Source organism: Myotis lucifugus, unplaced genomic scaffold (assembly GCF_000147115.1).
Source record: "Myotis lucifugus unplaced genomic scaffold, Myoluc2.0 scaffold_68, whole genome shotgun sequence".
NCBI classification, from domain to species: domain Eukaryota; kingdom Metazoa; phylum Chordata; class Mammalia; order Chiroptera; family Vespertilionidae; genus Myotis; species Myotis lucifugus.
In genome coordinates this window covers 2,296,845-2,322,450 of record NW_005871116.1, presented here as the reverse complement: position 1 = coordinate 2,322,450, position 25,606 = coordinate 2,296,845, and the positions used below count along the sequence as shown (strand labels likewise).

Here is a 25,606-nt window from a genome sequence, read left to right as displayed (position 1 = left end):
TAAACTTAAACCTGGTTTATTTGGCCTGTGTTAGCCTTTAGTTTGAACATGCTTGGTGTAAAGCTTCCTTTACTCTGCATAAATTCTTATTGTTCATTCATGTTGCTGTATAAAAAAGGACGAAACAGTGCCATTTGCAACAACATTGATGGACTCTGAGAACATTATGCTAAGTGAAATAAGTCAGTCAGAAAAAGCTAAGAACCATATGATTTCACTCATATCTATAATAAAAGGGCAATATGCTAATTAGACCAGATGTCCTTCTGGACGTCCTTCCAGACGAAGCTGCAGCAGCAGGGGCTGAGCCCCTTGCACTGTGCATCAGGCCTCTAGTGTGGGATATAAAACTGAAACTCATTAACACAAACAGTGCGGTGGTTGCTAGAGGGAAGGGGGTTGAGGGACAAAGGGTCCTAATACAAGGTGACAGGAGAATATTTACTTTGGGTGGTGGGCACATGGTGCAATATACAAATCTTGTAACATAGAAACCCACACCTGACACCTATATGTTCATGTTGACCAATGTTACCCCAATCAACTTAATAAATAAAATTGAAAAAAGAAATGATGATATTATTGATACCACTTATCAATAAGAAGGAATAAAATATTAATATACCGCCAATATTCTCCTAATTAAGAGAAAACACAGCTTAAGCCAACTGGACTTGTAATCATTCAAGCTGCATGATTCCACTGAAATAAAATTCTACAAAAGGTACAATTATAGTGACAAAAGGTAGACCCGTGGTTTCCTAGGGTCAGAGGGAGGGGATCCTTTACAAAGAGGCATAAGGAAGCTTTTAAGGGTGATATTCTATATCTTAATTGTGCTGGAGGTTACATCACTGTATATAATTATTAAAATTAATAAAACTGTATACCTAAAATTAGTGAATATTTTTGCATGTAAATTATGCCTCAATAAAACATTTTGGTTGTTAAAATATCATTAAATACTATTTTATTACTAGAAATATTGTTTAAAATTTAAAAGCTAAAAATTTAAAAGTAAACAGAAGAAATCAACTTCATTAGACAGTAAATTATTGATATAATCAAACAGAAAAAATGTTATTTCAAGGTAGATTTCTTATGGTGTGCTACAGATAAAAAGAAAAGCAAAAATATCAAGCTATATTCAATAATCTTACTGTAAATATAGCGGGGCAAAGCAAATAAAAATTGTGTTTATTTCCTTGGGAACCAATTTTCACACTTGGAGGAAAGAATAAGATAAAATAAAAAGAATCTCATGATCTTAAATTTGAATTAAAAATATCAATACAGTGCGGCCTGTGTAGCTCAGTGGTTGAATGTCAACCCATGAACCAGGAGGGCACGGTTCAACTTGCAGTCAGGGCTTGATCCCCAGTGGTATGGGGTGGGGGGTGGGAGGGGAGGCATGAAGGAGGCAGCCGATCAATGATTCTCATCATTGATGCTTCTTATCGTTTTCCCTTTCCCTCCCTCTCTCTGAAATCAATAAAATACATTAAAAAAAAATCAATATAAATTCTTGATTTCTTTTTCTAAAAAAATGCGTATTTTAAAAAGGCCCAAAGCTATGATAACTCTTAGCAACAAACAGTCACAGCACCTAGATTATTCCCACTGAAGAGAATTAGTACTCTTTGGAAAATGACCGATTTCAGACTTGGGGCAGGAAATGTACAAGATGAGTCTAGGGCAGTGATGGCGAACCTATGACACGCGTGTCAGAGGTGACACACGAACTCATTTTTTTGGTTGATTTTTCTTTGTTAAATGGCACTTAAATATATAAAATAAATATCAAAAACATAAATCTTTGTTTTACTATGGTTGCAAATATCAAAAAATTTCTATATGTGACACGGCACCAGAGTTAAGTTAGGGTTTTTCAAAATGCTGACACGCCGAGCTCAAAAGGTTCGCCATCACTGGTCTAGGGGCATCTTGTAGAGGTAGAAGTTATTCAAGTTACAAAAGAGCAATAAGATTACATAAAAAGTATATAAGACCAACTTGAAGGGACTAACAATGGGCAAAGATGGGACAATCTGAGCTTCAAAAAGAATGACTGCAATAAATTAAAATACATAAAAATCATAAAAATCTATTAATTCATATTGATACTGAAAAATGAAAAAACTAACTAGTCATATTTGGAGGATGATATGAAAATTCATTATTCAGAAAACTAATGTAAAGAAATCAAGCATTTCCCCTGTCTTTCCTGTACAAACTATGTTTACAGTAATAATCAGTACAAAATTCCTCTTTAATATGAAACAAAATAATTAGGAAAAAAATCAGTATTTTGTACCTTCTAATGAAAATAATGAATCTAGGTAACCATCATTTAAAACTAATCCTGAAAAACTTTATAACAGACGCATCAGTAAACTCAGAGATTACTGAAAATGGGACAAATATTATGTGCCTCCTGATGTGATGCAGTAACATTCAGCATCACCTATGAAGTATTCTTGTCCTTTACTCTCAAAACTGAACTTTAATATTAAGCCCCTAGATCTAAGAGGTTACAGAAAAAAAATGGTGGATAGAGGAACAACTTAAATGACACCAGAAGGAAGAGATCTATGAAATCCAGAAATGTGGAATAGTCTACAGAAAAACATGTAAGTGGCATGAAAAAAGGAGGTGTGAGGGATCGAGTATTATAGATTATGAGACTTAAGAGCCTTATCAATCAAAACAACTGCAAACCAACTGTAAAAATATATTTTTGAGACAATTAAGGAAATGTGAACATTGACTAAGTATTAGATATTAGGGAATAACTTATTAATATTTATTTTGATATAGGTGACAATGAAATTGTGTTTTGAAGTAATTTCTGTTAGAGACAGATACTAAAGCATTTATGGATGAAATGATATAAAGTATGGGAACTGCTTTAAAAGTATTACAGAAAAAAAATGGGGAGGGACAGATAAAACAAGATTGGGAAAATGCTGATAATTTTTGAAGCTGGGTGATGGGTACTTCTATGTATTTAAAAATTCTGAATAAAAAAATTTGTAGGGAGATAAACATTCCTATTTATGAAATTTTAAAAGAATATGAATTGTGGCTTAATTCTGCACTACTATAGGAAATCCTACATGTTTTATATCAAATTATGTAAATATATATTTAATGCAATCTGTATATTTATAGCTCTCATGTCTATTATCTAGATTAAAGGGATAAGAAAAAATAATTATCTGGAAGGGAAGATAGAATTTCAATTACTGATGTAAAACACTTACTTGTAATAAGTAATTGAATAATGGATTAAGTAGTGGTATTAACCATAACTTTCAGTCTAATATACTGAAATAAACTGTCCCTATCAAAAAGGCAAAAACTTAAAAAATAACTGAAAGTGTTCTATTACATCATAAAGTCTACAAAGAACTATTAAATTTCATGTTATCTGTTATCAGGAGTCAAAATAACACTCACGTTTTGAAGGAGTTGCTCAAACCAGTCATATCCAGTATCTCTGCATGCTGCAACCTATGGAGGAAAAATATAGTGAAAATATCAAAATTACAAATTTACCTACTCTGAATAAAACATTCTTTTATGCTTTAGCCTTAAGTATATAAATGCCTCATCAATGCCCTCAAGTAAAAATTTTATTTTTAGCCCTAACCGGTTTGGCTCAGTGGATAGAGCGTCGGCCTGCAGACTCAAGGGTCCCAGGTTCGATTCCGGTCAGGGGCATGTGCCTTGGCTGTGGGCACATCCCCAGTGGGGGGCGTGCAGGAGGCAGCTGATCAATGTTTCTCTCTCATAAATGTTTCTAACTCTCTATCCCTCTCCCTTCCTCTCTGTAAAAAATCAATAAAATATATATTTAAAAAAAACTTTATTTTTAAAGTAAACTATTATTTTCAGTAAGTTGATAATTTACCAATGTTAAAGAATTTTATTCTAAAAACTAGAGGTCTGATGCATAAAATTCATGCAAGAGTAAGCCTTCCCTCCCCCGGATGCCGGCACCAGCTTCCCTCCGGCACCCGGGAACCAGGCTTCCCTTCATCCAGAAGGTTGTCTGGAAAGACATCTGGTCTAATTAGCATATTATGCTTTTATTATTAAAGATATTTTAGAATACATTAAAAAATAGTGTAATGTACTGAAATTAAATGTGGCATTACATTTTGAACAATAACTTGAATCATATGGTGTCAGAAAAACGTGTAAGGTCTAAAGCAGCGGTTCTCAACCTGTGGGTCGTGACCCCTTTGGGGGTCGAACGACCCTTTCACAGGGGTCGCCTAAGACCATCGGAAAACACATATATAATTACATATTGTTTTTGTGATTAATCACTATGCTTTAATTATGTTCAGTTTGTAACAATGAAATTGGGGGTCACCACAACATGAGGGTCGCGGCATTAGGAAGGTTGAGAACCACTGGTCTAAAGCAATAAAAACGGAAATGTTTGCTTCATATTTTCCTGCTAGTTAGCAGATTTAAAGACATCAGTGAAACAGATAATCATGTAATTGATAATATAAAATTTCTTATGTTCAAAATATGACAAGTATTGTGGGTCAAAAAATCTATAGTTTCACAGTTAAACATAATAAAACTAATCTTAATTCATGTATTCTGAAAAAGGTAGGAATTATTATCTCATTTTAGGTTGTATCCTTGGGCTATTATTGTTATCTATTCATCATTCATTTCTTTCCCTCTCAGGCTTCAATAATTGGAGGAATTTGAAGAATTTTAGAATTCACGCTTTAAGTCAATGAATGTCAAAATATGGAGCTATGTAGGAACACCAACCTCATCTTAATTGCATCCCTCAAGTATCTCCAGAAATCCTATATAATAAAGAGCTAATATGTTAATTAGACCAAACAGCAGAACAATAGTCCAGACGACCTTCCTGATGAAGCCGGGGCTGCGAGGGCTGGCTGGTGCTGTGATTAGGCCTCTAGTGTAAAATAAGGGAAGTAGTACTAAGTGTCGAGGTTAACCAAATATCTCAATATTGTCCCTCCTTTTGTAAAATGTGGCAGACCTCAACTAGTTTTGCACCTATAGGGACCATCGCCTTGTTGCTGTCTTTCTTACCACATCAGTGATGTTTAAAATTTTCCTTGTCATTGCTTCCTTGTCATTGTGTGGAGTTGGAGTAAACCAGAGTTTTTGGAATGTTTCATTTACTAATTTCTAGAAGAAAGAAAATGTTCAAATTAACTAATTTTAACAAAGATGGCAAAATTCACAATCCCAAATTCTTATTAAAGCCTAGGAGAAAGCTATAAATAACTAATTAAAATACAAGTTACTGGGAATTCTTGGTATGAATTTCTCAGTTTTTAAAAAAATCACCAATTTCTCACCAAATATTTGGTAAATATTTTAAATGGGTGACAATATGCCTTGCCTAGAATTTTTGCATAGTATACACTCAAATGTTTTAAACAACAACAAAAAATACTTTTACTACTTTTGGGGGAGAATTTATTTTAAAAAAAACCAAAAAACCAAATATTGGAATAATCACATATATGTAAATTCACTAATAAACTCAGGATAAAATTTTCAACAAACTATTTACTAACTTAGAAAACCAAGCATATGTCATGCAAAAAAATCAAAGTTACTTTAATTTGATAATAAATTTCCTATATATATACACTGCAATCCTTATAATGACATTAGATATTATAATTGCTGAATTTGAGAAAGATTACCTTTATTAATTAATACAAGATCTAGAAATAAATATGTATTAAAGTAAGTCTTTTCTTGAATTTACAACCTAAAAATACTGACTTGTAAAGTTTTATATATATGGATGGGCAAAAGTAGGTTTACAGTTGTGAGTATGCGAAAGTTTATTCTTATATTATTATTTATTAATTATTGCATTATTTTCCATACAAACTGTAAACCGGCTTTTGCCCACCCCTTATATTTTTATCAACAAAAATCTAGATATAAGCATTTAAATTATTTAAAAACATTTATGAAAAATGATATTTAAGTAGTCAATGTTTTATCTTACCTTAATGCCCTCTTCATCATTAACTCTGCGAATCATTTTTACACACATTTCTGTAATTTTTGGAAATGTTGGTTGTTCAATACAGATGTCTCTTAGGATCTTTATTACTCTTTTCCTGACACTGATGCCAGTATCCTAAGAACAGAAAGGTATTTTTAAATGTAAAAAAAAAAAATCGATATTCCTAGATGTATAAAATCTGATAAAATAAAATCCTATATAATAAAACCCTAATATGCAAATAGACCGAATGGTGGAACAACCAGTTGCCATGATGCACATTGACCATCAGGGGGCAGATGCTCAATGCAGGAGCTACCCCCTGGTGGTCAATGTGCTCTGCTCAGCCAGAAGCTGGGCTCACGGCTGGTGAGTGCAGTGGAGGTGGAGGGAGCCTCTCCCGCCTCTGCTGCAGGCAGGCAGTAAGGAGCCAGGGGTCCCGGACTGCGAGGTAGTGTCTGACTGCTGGCTTCAGGGATCAGGCCTAAGCCGGCAGTCAGACATCTCACGAGGGGTCCCAGACTGCGAGAGGTTGCAGGCCGGGCTGAAGGACCCTTCCAGTGCACGGGATTTCGTGCACCGGGCCTCTAGTTAGAAAATAAATTTTAACAAGCAGAATAGTTACTATATAGTAACATGATAAATATGGTCTACATATTTCTTCTTTATGTGCCATCTTACTGATGTTACTACATTGTTTGCGGGTAGTTTTTATCGCGCGCTAACAGGTGGCGCGTGGCACGGGCCATTTTTGCTAATTTTTTTGCGCAAATGGCAACGTTCAGTAAAATTACGATAAGTTTAGTTTACGTATTTATACGTTACCCGCATTCTACCGCTAGTCTATAAAAAAACGTATTAATACGTGTCCCGCGCTCTACTTACTACCAGTCAACGTAAAACGTATAAATACGTTTCCCGCATACAATGTGTTATTATAAACATCGGTTATTTTATATTGTCATTATTTTAAGATATATCTAATCCATGGAAAAATATTAAATAGTTAGCACTGAACACAATACTAGAGTAAAAGTTTGCCAAAATTAAATGAGATAGTTAACATGAAGCTTTCAGAATATTGCCTGGCACTTAAACAGCATATGAAACACTTTTAGCAAAAATGTCTAACGTAAGTCTAATCAAACCATTGCCACTATCTTATGGTTTATAGGAAATACAAAAAACAAAAGAACAAATTAAACAAAACAATGAAGAATATGAAGACTGACCTGGTCTGACAAGGTGTGTAAAAGAGTTAGAAAATACCCTAAATTTTAAAACATGACCAGCAAATGCAATGATCTTTCATTAGATTGTTTAAAAAAATTTTTTTTTTCATTCAGTATTTGGGACAACTGAAGAATTTGAATATGAACTGGTTATCAGATGATATTTTGTTTGGGTGCGAATTTTTTTGAGAATTAAGCTCAAATATCTATGGTAGAAGTAGTAATATGTTTTAATTTAAACTAATTTAGCAAAGAATATAGATGACATGGTGGTGGATACATGGGTGTTCAATGTACTAATTTTCTTTAATGTTACAAATTTTCATAATTAAAGAGTTTTAAAAATAAATAAAAAGCATAGAACACTTAGTGTGTAAAATTATTTCCATTATGCAGTTTAGCAATTGTGAAAATATTTAGAATATATTCCTAGGGCAGATACTGTCAGAGTTCATTAGTTTGGAAATCCTATAGGTTTCGCCCTTCACTCTTGAAAACACTAAGGCACTAAAATTCTTCCATTCTTAAATACTTTGTTTCAATCAAGATTGTATGAAAGTTGAAGCTGAAATTATCTATAACTCTCAATCAAACAATATTCTGATATTAGACTAAAGGTGATAAACTGTCATTTTATGTGCCTAGTGCATCTCTGTTGAGTTATAGAAGAAGTCAATATGCCTGCAGTGCGTGGTATGTAGATTCCGCAGGTATCTAGTAATTCCAATGGTTCCTCTTATATTCCAGGAAAATGCTCGAGGACCAGAGAAATCCATGACATATAAGAAAATTATGTATCTTAGAACAGTATTTAAGTTTGTTCTTAAGACACAAATGACTTTCTGGTTTAACTTGTGTGTCATAATTCAGCTTTAAGAAAACATCATGCAGACACACATAAATAATTAAAAAATACTGTCAGATATCAAAGTTCTGTACTTAGTTCTCATTGAAATAATTCTTCCTGTTTATATGTACACTGATATATATGTATAATTACTCCAGATTCCTAACCAAAATATTTAACTATGCCATGTAGTTCCTATCATTTACTCATAATAAACTGACATAATCAAAGGGCAATAGTAACTGAAAAAAGGAATCCAATTTTGACCAATGATTTCCTAGAGTATTGAGCAGATTTCCTGGAATACATCCTTCTTTAGAAAGCTGCTACAGTCCACAGATTGGGCAATATAAATATGTAATTGGTATTTACTTTTCTAACTTAACATTAAAAATAATGTGACAGTACTAGGAAAACCAAATTATATTCATGAATCATAATAAAAATGACAAAACAACAAACCAATATTCTTTCAATCAGCATATCATAATACTGCTCAGCAAGCTGAGGTCGACAAAGGACAAATCGACCTAGTAATTCTACTGCTGCTTCCCGGACACTAGTGGAGTTATCCATCAATCGCCCATGAACCCCACGCTGCATATCAAGCTAAAGAAAAACAAAGAAAATATAATTTACACTTAAAGCTAATATTTTAATTTGAATAGAAAGTTCAGATAAGAATCATGTGCGCTCCTCTTTACCCTTGCTAGGATACTGGGGTCTACAGCAACAACCTCAGATAAACACTTCATGGCTTTTGTTCGAACGGCAATTGCATTTTCCCCAAGAACTCGAAGGATCTGCCAAGCAAACAATGACATTTTCATAAATTTTACAACATTTATCATTTCAAGAAAATATAGCATGCAAACAAATAAAAGATTAAAAATATCATATTTTCCTTGAATCTATATAATAAAAGCCTAAGCGACCATTACAGTGGAATGACCAGAACCACCAGTTGCTATGATGCATACTGACCACCAAGGGCAGACGCTCAATGCAGGAGCTGCCCCCTGGTGGTCAGTGCATTCCCACAGGGGGACTGGCCGCTGAGCCAGAAGCCGGGATCATGGCTGGCGAATGCAGTGGCAGTGGCGAGCCTCTCCCGCCTCCGCGGCAGTGCTAAGGAGCAGCGAGCCAGGTGGTAAGGAGCGAGGGGTCCCAGATTGCCAGAGGGATGTCCACCTGCCGGCTTAGACCCAAACACTGGGGGCCTAAGCCAGCAGGTGGACATCCCCCAAGGGGTCCCGGACTGTGAAAGGGTGCAGGCCGGGCTGAGGGACACCTCACCTCCAGTGCATGAATTTCGTGCACCGGGCCTCTAGTTTTTATATAAGTGAGTAAAAATCTATTGTCAACATAGAAACAAATGCTACTTTCATGATCTTCATCTGTTCCCAATAATGAAGAGATATCATATACTACTCCCACAAATAGCCAGAATTAGATAAATACCATTGTATAAGGAATTTTGGTCCAGTTTACCTGTGTCAAATAAATATCAAAGCTCTGGGCAAACGGCCTCATAGAGGCCAAGTATCGAACAATCAAACAAGCATCATCATAGTCCACAGTATCAGAGTTCATCCTGCAATAAAAAGTTATTAAATTTTAATTTTATTTAATTTCTTATAAAGGAAGTAAATAGATTTCAAAGAGAGATAAATAAGAAAGTAAAGATGTGTTTGCTCTAGATCTTACTTTAATGTGCTGAACTGAGAAGGTGTGGTTTTGATAATGCTTCTAAGAAACTTTTTCCGGTTTTCAGCTCGATGCATAATTTGACCAGTTGTCTCAACTTCCTTTGCGTGATGTGTACCTTCAGATGATTCCTCATCTTTTTGTGATTTCATTGCTTTTTCTGTTTCCAAAGTTGTGTCACGGAACCACTGGGCTATGTAGAATTTACGAGAAAACTGAAAAGAAATGAGATGTGAGTTTGATGAGACTGGTACACAATTAGGAATACAAATATTAAGATTTATTTTAAAACAATTTCCATCAGATGAAACCATATTTTAAGAAAAAAGTTGTAACGTTTAGAATATCTAAATGATAGAAAAAATTATTTCACTTAGTCCCATTATAATGATGTCAAAAGATAATTCGATAAACACAACTGTATTAAATACCACTATCGACTACTTTACCTAAGGACAGTATCACATGAGTCAGTAAAATTGGAAGGATAATGGGTCAACTAAAAAAAGTTTAGAGCAAATAGATAAAATGCTGATAGCAGAAGATTAGTTATTTTCAAAATCTCAACTTTAAGAAATAAACAGCCAATTAATATTTAAATATTTTAATACTGAGTTATATCTCTAATCTGTTCATTTCAATGATTGAAAACCTTCAGTAGTTGGCTAAATAACTTAGTTAACTCCAATCTCTTTAGATTGCATTTCCCATCAGTTAAAAAAAAAAGCATCCCAAATTATGCATACTGTATCCTAATAAATTTTATAATAGGAACTATTATACTATTTTTGATACTTAATATAACATACACAAAAATAGGAACCATTATACTAATATTTTTGAAACTTAATATAACATACACAAAAATAGAATTAAGGATTATATTAAAAGTAAATATACATATACAATTCTAATAGTTTCTTTTTACATGCTAACAGTTTCTTTTTATATGCCATGCCCTCTGTGAGGACCAATGATCTAGCCTAGTCTTAAAGATAACCTATGAAAGGATTTCCAAATACTTCCCATGTCACACAATTTTAGTACAGTAAAACCTCAACATAATGGACTAATTCGGGTGAAGGTACGTCTGTTAAAGCCAAAAGTCCATTATATAATAAAGTAGGTTTTCTGAATGCGTATGTTAAAAATTGACAAATTAGTTTACCTGTTTTTCTTATGTTGACACTTTTTATGTAATTTAAATTAAGTATGAAAAGTTTAATTTCACAGAAAAGTTTTCTATATGTATTACTGTAATTTTATTTTTTAAAATGTATTTTGAATTATTTTGATGGGCTCTTTTTTTTTTTTTTTTTTTGTAAGTGTATTTTTATTGATTTCAGAGAGGAAGGGAGAGGGAGAGAGAGATAGAAACATCAATGATGAGAGAGAATCATTGATTGGCTGCCTCCTCCATGCCCCTACTGGGAATCGAGCCTACAAATCCAGGCATGTGCCGTTGACCGGAATCGAACCCGGGACTCTTCAGTCCACAGGCCCAACGCTCTACCCACTGAACCAAATCAGCTAGGGCTGTATTACTGTAATTTTAAATTTATATGGAATAGGTCTAGTAAATGCATATGAGCAAACAATTGCACACAGCTGAGGTGTGGCGTAGTGCACACGATAATATTGGACAGTACGCATTAAAACTGCTGCAGAAAGTCATGCCACAAGGCAACAATGGAACCAATTACCATGCACAATATAAATGATTATGTGCTAATCATTTGCCAAACATTGTTTATGAGCAGTGACTCTTGGATTTAAATATGTAACTATAGTTGTAGATATATAATATTTATTTGTCGCTGAAATTACTACAGTGTTTCTTTTCAACATATGGCCTATTAGCTAAAATTTATTAAAAATAAGTGAATTAATAACCTGTTAATCATAAGCAAATATTGGTTAAAAGCATTTTAAAATTAACAGGGTGTTAACTTTCACATATGACATATGGACAGGAAATTTTGTCCATTAAATCTGAAGTTCGTTAAATCGAGGTCTGCAAAATCAAGGGCTTACTGTACACTATAATATCTGCACCAGAATTCCATGTAAGACAAGTCAATCCATAACAATTCTTTTCTGTTTAGATTATCAACTATCCTTTTGTTTCAAAAATCAACATTCCAGACAATTTTCCCCTTCATGATATGTCCCAATTTTCTTTCAGACCCAATTTGAATAAGCATTGTGCTATTTCAAAAAAAAAAAAAAAAAGTTGAAAGAATCCTACCACCAGTGAAGGATCAGTCTCAGTGTTTTCCTCCAAGTAATCAAGTAATGCTTTTTGCAATTGCTGGATTTCATCTTCTCCTCCTGAAACCTATAAAATAAGCCGAATAAGAATGTACTTTAATAAATTCCATAGTTGCAAACACAGAGGAAAAAATAACAAATAATAAAAAGGAAAATATAAGTATAGCAACTAAATGGAAGAAACAGAAGAATACAATTTTTGAAAAATGTATTGATAGCTGAAGTTGGCCTTTATTTCTATGAACTTCATGTCATCTTTCTTTGAGGAGCAGCCTCGTAGCTGACATAACAATGATCAGAACAATATGTTAAATCCTCAGAGGCAGAAAGGTCCTAGCATCGATTTTTCTGTTCGGAAAAATAAAAAACTTTACATTTTTAATCTAGTATAGGAAACTATTATTATCTGTATTATTATGTGTTATATGTTTCTTTGGGATGTTATTTTTAAAAAGAACATTCTGGAAGGGAAATATTTTTATTTGTAATTAATATAAAAATAGTACTTTACGTAGGGTATCTATAATAATAAAAGCATAATATGCTAATTAGACCGGACAGCCAAACAACCTTCTGGACATCATTCTGGACATCCTTCCGGACGAAGCCACGGCAGTGGGGGCCAAGGCAGAGGTGGTTAGGGGCGATCAGGCAGGCAGGCAGAGGGGTTAGGGGCAATGAGGCAGGCAGGCAGAGGGTTAGGGGCGATCAGGCAGGCAGGTGAGTGGTTAGGAGCCAGGGGTCCTGGATTGCGAGAGGGTGCAGGCCAGGCTGAGGGACACCCCCTGCCCTCATGCATGAATTTCATGCACCAGTTCTCTAGCTAAATATAGAGTAGGTGAAGTGTTCATTTGATACAGGAGCAAAAGGTAATGAATCTTTAGGTCCTGTCAAAAATAATACAGAGGAGAAGAACCAAGATGGCGGCATAAGGTATAAACCTGTGTGTGCTGCCCCCCACAACAACATTGAAACTACAACTATAAGACAAAACAACTATCATCCAGAACCACAGGAAAGCTGGCCGAGTGGAAGTTCTACAACTAGAAGGAAAGAAAGAAGCGCATTGAGACCGGGTAGGAGGTGCAGAGGCACCAAGAACAGAGGTACAAAGGCACGCGTGAGGCAGGCTGCACCTGGATGCGTGGTTTTTTTCAATTGGAAGGAGATACAAGCTCTTGAATGCACTGAGCTTGTTTAAGGTGAGATTCTGGGGTCCCAGACTCCTATGGGGAGAAACTGGATTGTCTTGCAGCGGGTCGGAAAGTGAGGGTGGCTTTCTCGCAGCGCTGCTTGCAGGGATCACTGTTGCTGTGGGGGCACAGGACTCGGGGATGCAGAGACGCTGATGACAGCCATCGCTGTTTGCTCCGATGCTGATGACAGCCATCGCTGTTTGCTCCTCCCTGGTGATTCTCTGAGACCCCGCCCCACTCAAATTACATCCCCTCCCAAGCTGTGCACAGCGGCGCAAAGGAATCACCTTGGCTTTTGCAGCCTAATCTAACTGCAGCTGGGTCAGAGAGCTCCAAAACTTCCAAATCCCAAACAAAGAGGAGAAATCTGCTGATATCACTGTAGGTCCTGCTGGGTGGACTCACACAGTGGTTGACTTGGAGATCCAGGAGCCAGGGTACCCCTGGTCAGATAGCAGATTTCAACTCCTCATATCCCTAAGGGACACTCAAGAAGCAGACTCAGTGAGCACCAATGCTCCACTGAAGCAAGTCCTGCCCCATAAGGGTGTCTCCAGCACAGTAGTTCTTCTACTATAGACACAGCGGGTCCTTGCAGTCAGCCAAAAATGCAGAGACAAAGAAACATGTCACAAATGAAAGAAATGGAGGAAAGCAAACTAATGGAGGACATAGAGTTCAAAACCACAGTTATAAGGTTACTCAAGAATCTTCTACGAACCTCCGAGGAACTTAGTGAGACCTTCAAGGATCTTAATGAGAATGCCAAAAAAATGGAAAAGGACCAGTCAGAAATTAAGCATACACTGACTGAAATTAAAAATAATATACAGAGATCCAACAGCAGACTAGAGGATCCCAAGAATCAAGTCAAAGATTTGAAATATGAAGAAGCAAAAAACACCCAACCGGAAAAGCAAAACGAAAAAAGAATCCAAAAATATGAAGATAGTGTAAGGAGCCTCTGGGAAAACTTCAAACGTACCAACATCCGAATTATCGGGGTGCCAGAAGAAGAGAGAGAGCAAGATACTGAAAGCCTATTAGAAGAAATAATGACAGAAAACTTCCCCTACCTGATGAAAGAAATAGACTTACAAGTCCAAGAAGCGAAGAGAACCCCAAACAAGAGGAATCCAAAGAGGACCACACCAAGACACATCATAATTAAAATGCCAAGGGCTAAAGACAAAGAGAGAATCTTAAAAGCAGCAGGAGAAAAACACTTAGTTACCTACAAGGGAGCACCCATAGGACTGTCAGCTGATTTCTCAACAGAAACCATGCAGACCAAAAGGGAGTGGCAAGAAATATTCCAAGTGACGAATAGCAAGAACCTACAACCAAGATTACTCTACCCAGCAAAGCTATCATGTAGAATTGAAGGTCAGATAAAGAGCTTCACAGACAAGAAAAAGCTAAAGGAGTTCATCACCACCAAACCAGGATTATAGGAAATGCTGAAGGATATTCTTCAAGAAGAGGAAGAAGAAGAAAAAGGTAAACATAAAATTTATGAACAACAAAGTGACAACAAATACCTATCAACAAGTGAACATAAAAATTAAGTCAGAATAAACTGGTGAATATAATAGAAGCAGGGGCATAGAAAGGGAGTGGACTGACAATTCTTGGGGGGAGGGGGGTGTGGGGGGTACGGGAAGAGATTGGACAAAAATTTTACACCTATGGATGAGGACAGTGGCAGGGGGTAAGGGCATGGGGTGGGGTGGGAACCAGGTGGAGGGGAGCTATGGGGGAAAAAAGAGGAACATTTGTAATAATCTGAACAATAAAGATTAATTAAAAAAAATAGTACAGAGAAGAAAGTAACTGTGAGTTGACATTCATGTCTATAGTTTATACTGTAGCTTTGTTACATGAAATGCCAAATGTATGGTTCATAATATATCTAAGTAGAAAACAAGGATTAGAATAAGCCATGTTCTAGGAGAGTGGTGAAATGAATAAATTCAGAAACTTGTCATAACACTGTAAACTAGTATACTGCAAACTTCCAAAAAACAATTTGGAAGTATGTTAAGAGCCATACAAATATTTACGAATGACTCCTGTTACCATCGTAACTAGGTAGTTTATTAATATTAACAATAGGAAGAGAGCAAAGGGGAGGCCAGGCTATAGACTATATAGAGCATATAAGTCATCAGTGCAGCTTCACCAGGAAGCTGCAACTTTATTCTCCCCAGGGAACCACCGGTCTATTTCCAGCAAATCACTAGGGGAAGGGTCCAGCAAAGGGGAAGATGGGCGCATGCTCAGTGAAGTCTGGCTGATGTACAGAAGGTGCTTGTCTGTTAGTCCAACCTGGGGAACAAGATAATTGGCTCGGAGGACAAAGCCACAGAAAGCACATGAAATCCTGAATACGTATTGGTTAAGTTCCTTATAACCCTGAGACAAAGAGTTCTCAATCTCTTGTTCCTCTTGCTTTGTTCCTGCTTCTGTTCTCGCTTGCTCTGTGACCCACACTAGACTGCCATGCAGCCACAGAAGCTGAATGGCCATCCCACATGCAGTGGATTGCAGCTGGGAATACAAGCTAAGTGAGCCAGATGCTGGACTGGACTGTGCTTTAATATGGAGCAAAGACTCTGGGCAGTGGCTGTAATTCTAGCCCCACTGAAGACAAGGCTGGACTTTTTCCATGGTGGAACGGAAGGAGATGGGACCTTGTGGGGGAACTCCCTTAATGTTACATCATCAATAAAACTTTCCAGAATATCTCATCCTCCCGTGGGGGCCTCAGGAAATTTTTATTTCTGTGGCACCCCAAGAGCTCCACTTCCACCAGCAACAGGTGGGGACAAAGAGAGCACCCCACCGATAACACTACCCTCTAGTGTTACAGTGTACTGTCTACATGGCCATATGTGACAAATAAAAGGTCTAGGTCCGTGGTCAGCAAACTGCAGCTCTCGAGCCACATGCGGTTCTTTGGCCCCTTGACTGTGGCTCTTCCTAAGCCTTAGGAGTATCCTAATTAAGTTAATAACAATGTACCTACCTATATATAGTTTAAGTTTAAAAAATTTGGCTCTCAAAAGAAATTTCAATCGTTGTACTGTTGATATTTGGCTCTGTTGACTAATGAGTTTGCCGACCACTGGTAGGTCCACTCTAAGAAATAATGAAAGTCACCTAGTACCTAGATCTTGGTTTCTAAATTACCATTTCCCAATAAAAGGAGCCAGCAGTACTTGGAGAAATGGCTGATTCTAGGGCTGGGAAGGAAAGTTAAAGATGAGCCTGAAACATCTCATTGTGCCACAAAGTATGAAAATCCTCAAAGATAAATGTCAAAAAGACAAAAAAGTGAACTTACAGGGTTTCTTACTGGTCAAATCTTAGAAAACTTGAGCATTAAAATAATGGCAGCAACAAATTATAACCCATTAAAAAAAAACAGGAATGGTCATTATTATATTAATGGTAATGTCTTGCTTTAGATAATTGTACTGTAGATAGGTGAGAGTTCTTGTCTGTAGAAAATATATATCAAGCAGTGATTCTCAAACTTCAGCACTGATTAGTATCAAAAGGAGACTATGTTAAACCACAGATGGCTGGGCCCTACCCCCAGAGTTTCTGATTCAGTAGGTCCAAGGAGAGTTCTGAGAATTTGCATTTTAACAGGTTCCTAGGTGATGTTAATGTTGGTGCTACTTGTTTAAGGAATTACACTTTGAAATCCAGTGGTAATGGGGGCTGAAATGGTTCAGGGGGAAAAAAAATAGTATATACAGATACACATGAAAGTATATTTTGAAAAAGATTGATAAAGCAAATGTTGTTAGTTGTCAACAATTAAGGAAGTTGGGTAAAAAGTTTATGGAAGCTCTTTGTAATAACCTTATAATTCTTCTGTGAGTTTAAAATTATTTCAAAATACAAAGTATATTAAAAAATTTAGAGGTATTTTTAATGGCCAACATGGATAAGGTAACAGACATTAAAAAAAAAAGAGTAGAAAAAAATGAAAATAGCTATATGTGGTAGAATTAGAGATCATTTACTTACCAATTTTCTTAAGTAACCTATACTATTATTATCATCTCATCCATACTTAAAAAAAGTAAATGTAGTAATAAAAAACATTTCCCCCCCCTAAAACATGAAAGCGCTCTCATATAATAAAATCAAAAGAAGTCTTCTTCACCTTTCCCCACTAAAGAAAGATACACAACATTCAAAGGTACAAAACAACTGGATTGGGTGTAAAAAACCACCACCTCAGTAAACTAAAGATTTAAATAAAACTTATGTTAAACCAAACAGAAAATAACAACATACGTTCATAGCAATAATTTGTAAAAGGAAAGCAAACTAAGGATTTATGTAAATCATTTCAATGTTCCTGACAGACATCATGTCACCCGACATTGTTAACTTTCTCTGGCAGGGATTTTTGAAAAGCCCACTTTTAGAAGTATTGATCTTATTTTGAATCTACAAAATGAAATGCAACACTGACATAAGAATATGTAAAGAAAGTAGTTAACTATTATTTATTCCCATAATTTTAACCCTTTATCTGAATACCTGTTTTAAAATTCTCTCTATAGATCCTTGATCCATTTTGCTTGTGACGGCATCTTTCCTCAATCGGGCAGCAACAGTTCCAAGGTAATCAAGAGACGCCACTCTTAAAGCCATCTCTGTTGACTTGTTGCTGAATTGATGAACCTATATATAAAAAGAAAAAGCAATTTTGATATAACTTAACCAGTTTATGAACAGTATATTTTTAATAGCAATTTATCATATAAATTTCAAATCCATGTTGTATTATCTGAAATATAAACTTTTTTATTGTGATAGTTTTCCATAAAGTGATTGCCTTTTGAGTTTCTGGAGTCTGAAATTTTTTTTTTTTTTAAAAAAAACCCCTGCCAGTATGGTTCAGTGATTGAGCCTCAATATATCAACCAGGAAATCACTGCTGATTCCTAGTCAGGGCACATGCCCACATGCCCGGGATGTGGCCTCGATCCCCAGTAGGGGGCATGCAGGAGACAGTTGATCAATGATTCTTTCTCATCATTATGTTTCTATCGCTCTCCCTCTCCCTTCCTCACTGAAATGAATAAAAATTTATTTTAAAAAAAATTATAGATTAAACCTCCCTAGGCACACCATCACTTTCTTTAAATGTAGGCTCAACTGCTTATTTGTTAAAAATAAAGTATTACTAAAATTTCTTAGGCTGGAATTCTGATGCCTATGAAACATTATCTTGGTTCCAGAATAGTATTCATATATTTTCCAGTTCACAGAAAGTAAAGTCCCAACAGCTTTGTTACAATTTGTATTGCACAAGTCCAAATGTAGTTTCAAAATAAAAGCAAAAATCACAATATTTCTTTGCATTTCCCTATTGAGTTACACGAGGACTAGAAAGTATCTTGTTTTTAGAATTACTCTTAAAAATGACAGAGTTTCATGTTAATCAGTTTCATGCTTTGAATTAACTACAATAACTTATGACTCAGTGTTGAGGTGCTTTAAACTAACGATATGAGTTCTAAACCAAAAAAAAAAAAAAAAAGTTTCTAAAGTACTATTATCTTATGTAATGAAATGAAAACACCAAAAGTCACATTTCAGTTTTCTACAAGGTATTGACAATATTGTGTACAATTTTATGAACATGCAAAAATAGAGATGCAATGGTCATATTTCCTTACACATTTTTAAAGAATTCATCATCTGTGAATCAGAGTATATCCTCATTATGTTGTCTTCTAGTAATCTAATAATCTTTAAATTCTATACTCTTACCAACAGTCTCCCTAACAAACTAAGGAGTAGTTCAGCAGCTGGCCATTCAGGCTTATTGACTGTTGAAAGAAGATCTTGAACAAAATTTTCAAATAGTGGTCTGTAATCTTCTTCACCTTGCTTACTACCACATCTGTTCAAAGATAATGAAAAGACTGTGAATTTAGGAGACATGTCCACCAATATGACTGAAATTTTGTTAATTTTCTCTTTTTTATATCTAAAACAAGGTATTAGGGCAGTACATGAAAACATGGTTTAAAATAACCCTATTTCTCAAACATCATTTCCCCCCCTACTATAGGGAATTCATTTACTGACTATATTAACATTACTTTCTGGCAAGTATAATACATTTTAAAAAATGACCACTGTTTTACTCTCTCTGAGTTTACCATAAATTTTTATGAAAGCAAAGTAACCACTTTCCACAACTTTCCTATTTGATAGAATGCCCCAAAGTATACTGAAAAAAAAATTACAAAATTTCAATCTAGTACTTTCACTTTTGGAACCCAACATATAAGCAAGTTCACAAAATTTTAGATTTTAATATTCCAAGTACCTCATTTTAAAGATCAGGAAATCAAGAGCTAGGGAGATATACAAAAGTTTAAGGCAGAAAATTGGATTAATCTTTTACTTAAAACAAATAAACTATTCTCTATACTGGAAAAATAAAAATCAGATTATATTACCATACTCACTTTTTAAGGAAGATGGAAAGGAAGTTTTGAGCTGTTCGCATGGCTGTTTCATAAGAGTTGGTAATGAGAACATCTTGGTCGACCTAGATTGAGAAAAATAAATTTATACAAATATAAGCAGCAAATAACAGTTAAGTTGCTAATGCCATGTTATTACTGAATATGTGTAATATATTAAAATACTAAAACGCTTAACTATTCTTTATGTAAAAAGAGAAAAGCTACAATTAGCATTTCAAACATATTTCAATACTTTATAAAAACTAAATGAAAATACTGAGAGTTCATGTTAATTTATTAAAATATGTAAGAGTGACAAATGTGGTTAGCAAATACAATATTAATAATTGCATATGCAGGACCGGTTTGGCTCAGTGGATAGAGCGTCGGCCTGCGGACTCAAGGGTCCCAGGTTCGATTCCGGTCAAGGGCATGTACCTTGGTTGCGGGCACATCCCCACTGGGGGGCGTGCAGGAGGCAGCTGATCGATGTTTCTCTCTCATTGATGTTTCTAACTCTCTATCCCTCTCCCTTCTTCTCTATAAAAAATCAATAAAATACATTAAAAAAAAATTGCATATCATGATCTAGGTCAGAACACAAAAGTGATTGAAAATACAAAAACATTACAAGCTCAAAGTTTATTAAACACGAATAATAATACAAAAGAAAATTCAATTCCTTCATTAGAAGTTTAAAAGCTAGAATATAAATAGTCAATTCAAAGTTTTGGAAACCAAAGGTGAATCAATATTTGAAAAAACTCACTATTAGCCAGGAAAATGCAAAATAAAACATGGTATAATTTCACACTGACCAGACTAAGTAAAATCAAAATGTAAGAATATAAACTAGAACACCACTTTGTTGAACAAACTGACAAGTTCCAGTAAAGCTGTATGTACACTAAGATTTAATATTCTACTTCTAGTATATCTAGAGAAACTCTTGCTCTAAGTTTTGATATAGTTATATGATATGTTTAATCAAGTCAAAAAGAACCCAGTATTATTGTTTTATCTACTAAAACAATGTTGAGTGAAAAAATTAGTTGTAAATATGTCAGTATATTATTATTAGTTATTATTTGTTGATGTTGTTAATCTTCATCCGAGGATATTTTCCCATTGATTTTTAGGGACAGTGGAAGAGAGTGGGAAAGACAGAAACATTGATGTGAGAGAAATACATCGACTGGTTGCCTCCTGCATGTGCCCCGACCAGGGCCCAGGCCAGGGAGGAGCCTGCAACCAAGATACATGCCCTTGACTGGAATTGAATCTGGGACCCTTTGGTCCACAGGCCAATGCTCTATCCACTCAGCAAAACCAGTTAGGGCCATCAGTATATTATTTATTAAAATTAAAAAAAAAATGCTGTATCAAATTTATGCAGACCTATATATATAAAAGCCAAGTGACCAGAATGACCGGTTGCTATGACGCGCACTGCAGCTGGCCAACCGGCCGATCAGGGGCAGGGCTGGCTGGCCAACTTCCCCGCGGCTGGCCTTGCCCAGGTCAGCCCCGATTGGGGCGGGCCAGTCTGACCCCACCTGTGCACGAATTCATGCACCGGGCCTCTAGTAAATACATAAATGGAAGGAGTAAACACTGTTATGATACAGGTCACAGATGGTAAGAAAGGGAAGACTAGAGAGAGAATAATGGGATTAGGAAAGGACAAAGAAACAAGAGGGACCTAACTTTGCATTTTTCTCTTAATTAAAATTTTACACACACAAATATATCTGGATATAATGGAATAAAGATATAAAATTATCCCTGTTTCTTCTGAAGCAGTATTATAAAAACTTGGAAAAATTATAAGCATTGGTGTGTAAAAGCTACAAACCAAAAGCAAATCTTAACTAGTTATGATTTACTTAATAGTGAGGGCATGAACTCATTTTATTCGTGAAGTATTTATATTAAATTATGTTTTACACTAATATAGATATTACGTATTATAATTATAACACTAAGTTCCACATTCAATATCTCACTTGAGTTTTACAACTTGGTATGATAGGCCTGTTAGGTACTACCATTTCCATTTTATAGCTGAAGAAACAAACTCAGATTCAAATGATTTGTGTGTTTCATTACTGGCAGATATATCAGTCTACCAGAACTCAAGTCTCCTTAAACCTGATCTAGTGCTCTAGTAAAGATCCTAAAAAGCCTAGTCATGAAGCCTTAAATAAGAACTTCAGTTATATAAGATTGGCAGAGAATATATGTGTTTAAAAAAAAAATACAAAGTTATAAACCTTATAAAAGATTTCTTACTTTTTTATTTGAGTCCTCTTCTGAATTAGAATCCTTCTCTGATGATGGTAAGTGTACTACACACTGAATTAATTGTAAAACCAGTGCTGTAACCATCTGAATATACATAGGCTCTCCATCCATATCACTACTGTTTAACCTTCAATGGAGAAGAAAATATTTAAATCATTCATACAGAGTATAAAGAGAATTTCATTTTTAATGTAATCTACCATCTGAAAGTTTCAGGATACTTTCTTTACCAATACTTCTAAGGCATTATCTTTAGTGCTTATAATAGCATCATGTCTAATTATTTTTAATAAATTAGAAAAATGCTAACTAAATCCCTATGCATACTTAATTAAAAGTCAAAGAAAAATGCAACATTTAATACAAATTTCCATACTCTGTGCTGCACATAAAAAGTTTATAATGAAAAATATAAAATATTTCTCAAAATGGTTTTTCAAATGAGGAAAGTCTTCAAGATTTCCAAATGCCCATGCATTCTGGTATTCATTATTAAAATCTGCTCCACAGTCAGGTCTTGATCATCTTATCTTATAGAATATTACAAAAACTCTAAATCTTTTGTTCTAAAGATATTATCAAAACATAGGAATTATTTTATATGCTGATAGCTTTTCTAGAGGTTTAACAGACAACAGATGTTTATCAATATACAATTAGTATAAAAAATTAAGATCAAAATTATTTTATAAAAGACAGCCTTGAAAGCAATCTAATTTTATATACCAGATGAACACATTTAATTACTCAGGAATATTATAATGATAGTTATGATAATGATGAACTATGACAACAAAGACAAAATGCTGACTACAGCAATCGATAACATTCCTTAGTTACTCTGTGCTTAGTGATTTAAGAGCATTTAATCTTCATGTCTACTCTATATTGCTATTAGAGCAATCTTTCAGCTCTCTTTTAAAAACAGTATTTAGTGGTTCCTACTATATAAAGTATCAAGTCCAAGTTCCTTGGTATGACTAATAAAACCCTTGAACTGCCTCTGACTCTTTAGAGCCAATTTCCATTGCTCTTCTCACAGACCAATGATTCTCCTGAACACCCCCCTCCACCCCGACCAGTGGTTCTTAACAAGGGATGACTTTGCTTCTCAGGGGACATTTGTCATTGTCTGGAGAAAATTTTGGTTTTCAATCATTGGAAGGAGGGGTTTTGCTCTTGGCATCTAGTAAGTAGAGTAGAGGTCAGGGATGCTGCTAAGCATGTTACAAAGACAGCCCCACACAACAAAGTATTATCTGGCCCAGAATGTCACTAGCACTGAAACTGAAAAATCCTGCCATATATCTTTACACTTGAGAATCACTGAACTTCTTTAAATTCCCCAAATGTGCACTGTTATTTCACATATCTAAGCTATTCTTCATGCTATTTTGACAGAACTGCCTTTCTTATTTGATCATTAAAATAAAAAAATTAAGACAAAAATGATGAAGAATATGTAATGGCTACAATATAATGGAGTTCTTTATTACACTTGGCCTTTGCTATAATTACCTGAAGTTCCTTAAACTCCTCTTGCTGGTTGGTAATCTTGCAAGTGAAGTAAAAATTTCTTCCAAAATTAACTGCCTATGTTTTTCATATCTTGAGAATACCTGTTCAGTAATTATAAGATTCCAAATTAAGTTTGTTATAATTATTTAAAGACAAAACAAAAATGCTACTATAATGTGATAAAAAATATAATCTGCCCCCAGTAAAGAAAGAAAAGAAAAAAAAATCTGCCATTTAAATGGAAAATGTTGTCAATATCTTTAATAGCAATGACTGGGGTAACCTGCTTAATTTTCCTATCATTAATAACATTCTTACAGAAGTCAGAGTATGGAAAGTAAGATAAGATTCAAATAATTTTAAGCAATTCTGATTTTGTAATAAATATTACAGAATTACTAACAAAGACTTTTTTAAGTATTTAGAAGTGCTTAAAATCTAAGGCACACTAAAAAGTCCTTATGTTGAAATGAATCTATGGAAAATTTGAATCTGCATTAATTTTTGCAAGTTTGGATTAAATTATATCAATATTTTCCTGGGGGGGGATAAACTAAAATAAAATTGATTATACTTACTGCAGTGACTAACTTAATGGCACACAATTGTAGTTCACTGACATTTTCCACAAAAAATGGTGTTATTCCCATTGATGATACCTGCACACACATAAAAAAAGAGTAATCAGTACACACCTTTAGTTGATTTCAGTAACATTCTACCTTACTAAATTCTAAAAACATTCACGAACTTACTGGAAAACACTGAGAGCGCATTTATCTTCCCCTCATCAATCAGCATCTAGTTCTTCCTCTGATCCCATTCATCCTCAAACACATTAGCACATACCTTCCTAACAGCTACCATTCCTCTAATCTCCACCTTTAGAATTGATGTCACAGAATAGAGAGAAACAAAAAGACATTGCCGCCATTCTGGATGAAAATATCCTCACATATTTGAAAGAAAATAATAACTTATCTTTTCAAGAACTTAGAGTTTAGAATTTATACTACATTTATTCACCTGTCTTCTGCACCAAATGTTTCTTCTAAAAATTTCCCTGGAATTTATTTCAATTTAAGATATACTCTGCATGAAAAACTAACACAGTGCTAGTATTATCATGAAGTGAGCAAGGTTATATTAAACTCAAATAAACCCTCTAGTCTTACATAATTTAGTCTATAAATATAAAAATGCTTCAAAAAAACTTACCTGAAGAATTGTTGTGTCTGTAAGGAGTTGTATCTCCAGCAATTCTGATAAGCTGCTAACAATGTCACAAACTTTATTATAAAGCATTACTATTACTCTCTGCTTATGGGTAGAACACTTTGCCCGTTTTGCCTTTGAACTTAATAAGCCTCCTAAAAAAATTCAAAACAAGGAATATATAAACTTTCAATAATTTTTAATAAACAGCAATAAAACTGTTTTCTGAATTAAGAGGACACACTTTCCCCCCTATATAAAAATATAACCTGGTTATTTATTGAGAGAGAAAATTACTCTCTAGGTATTTATTTAGAAAGTAAACATTCTTTTAACAATACTGTATGGCACATTTCTGTAGCTATTAAATTCTTTTATCTAAAATATCACTTCATCTTTATTTCTATTTTTGTATTGTAAGATAGTAAGATTATATTTCCCTGTAAGTTAACTTGCAATTATTCAATAGGTAATCAAATGTAGGTTATTCATGACCAAGTTTATCTTTTTCTCTTCAACTATATAATGTTAACTAGTTCATTGCTTATTTATAAAGGTTAGAAATAAAAGAAAGAATATATATCCTAAATCAATCCATTTTGTAGGTAACTAATATTCTGTGAAAAATTAAGAGGAAGTGATAAATGGAACCAGAAGCTAATATTATCTGGGATTTTCCCCTGACTAGTAGAAATTACTTTATTATACATAAATAGGTGCTAAAGAAATAATGGAACAAGTAGTAGATTAACTAAAGGCTTTTCATTCTAGTCAAA

At 34.7% G+C, this 25,606-nt stretch overlaps 1 protein-coding gene across 6 annotated transcripts in view; it reads right to left on the bottom strand.

The window, feature by feature from the left end:
• The window catches only part of NIPBL (NIPBL, cohesin loading factor), a 123,259-nt gene that overhangs the window by 30,710 nt on the left and 66,943 nt on the right, over positions 1-25,606 (bottom strand). For all 6 annotated transcript variants that reach the window (XM_023755012.1, XM_023755008.1, XM_023755010.1 and 3 more), the window contains 15 exons: positions 24,834-24,985; positions 24,194-24,274; positions 23,616-23,716; positions 22,086-22,224; positions 19,794-19,876; positions 19,087-19,219; positions 17,848-17,991; positions 12,066-12,155; positions 9,818-10,032; positions 9,602-9,704; positions 8,815-8,913; positions 8,573-8,719; positions 6,032-6,166; positions 5,092-5,190; positions 3,460-3,513 (listed from right to left, as the gene is read on the bottom strand). In XM_023755012.1, coding sequence (XP_023610780.1) covers positions 3,460-3,513; positions 5,092-5,190; positions 6,032-6,166; positions 8,573-8,719; positions 8,815-8,913; positions 9,602-9,704; positions 9,818-10,032; positions 12,066-12,155; positions 17,848-17,991; positions 19,087-19,219; positions 19,794-19,876; positions 22,086-22,224; positions 23,616-23,716; positions 24,194-24,274; positions 24,834-24,985 — 1,775 coding nt within the window. The remainder of the gene's footprint in view (positions 1-3,459; positions 3,514-5,091; positions 5,191-6,031; positions 6,167-8,572; positions 8,720-8,814; positions 8,914-9,601; positions 9,705-9,817; positions 10,033-12,065; positions 12,156-17,847; positions 17,992-19,086; positions 19,220-19,793; positions 19,877-22,085; positions 22,225-23,615; positions 23,717-24,193; positions 24,275-24,833; positions 24,986-25,606) is intronic.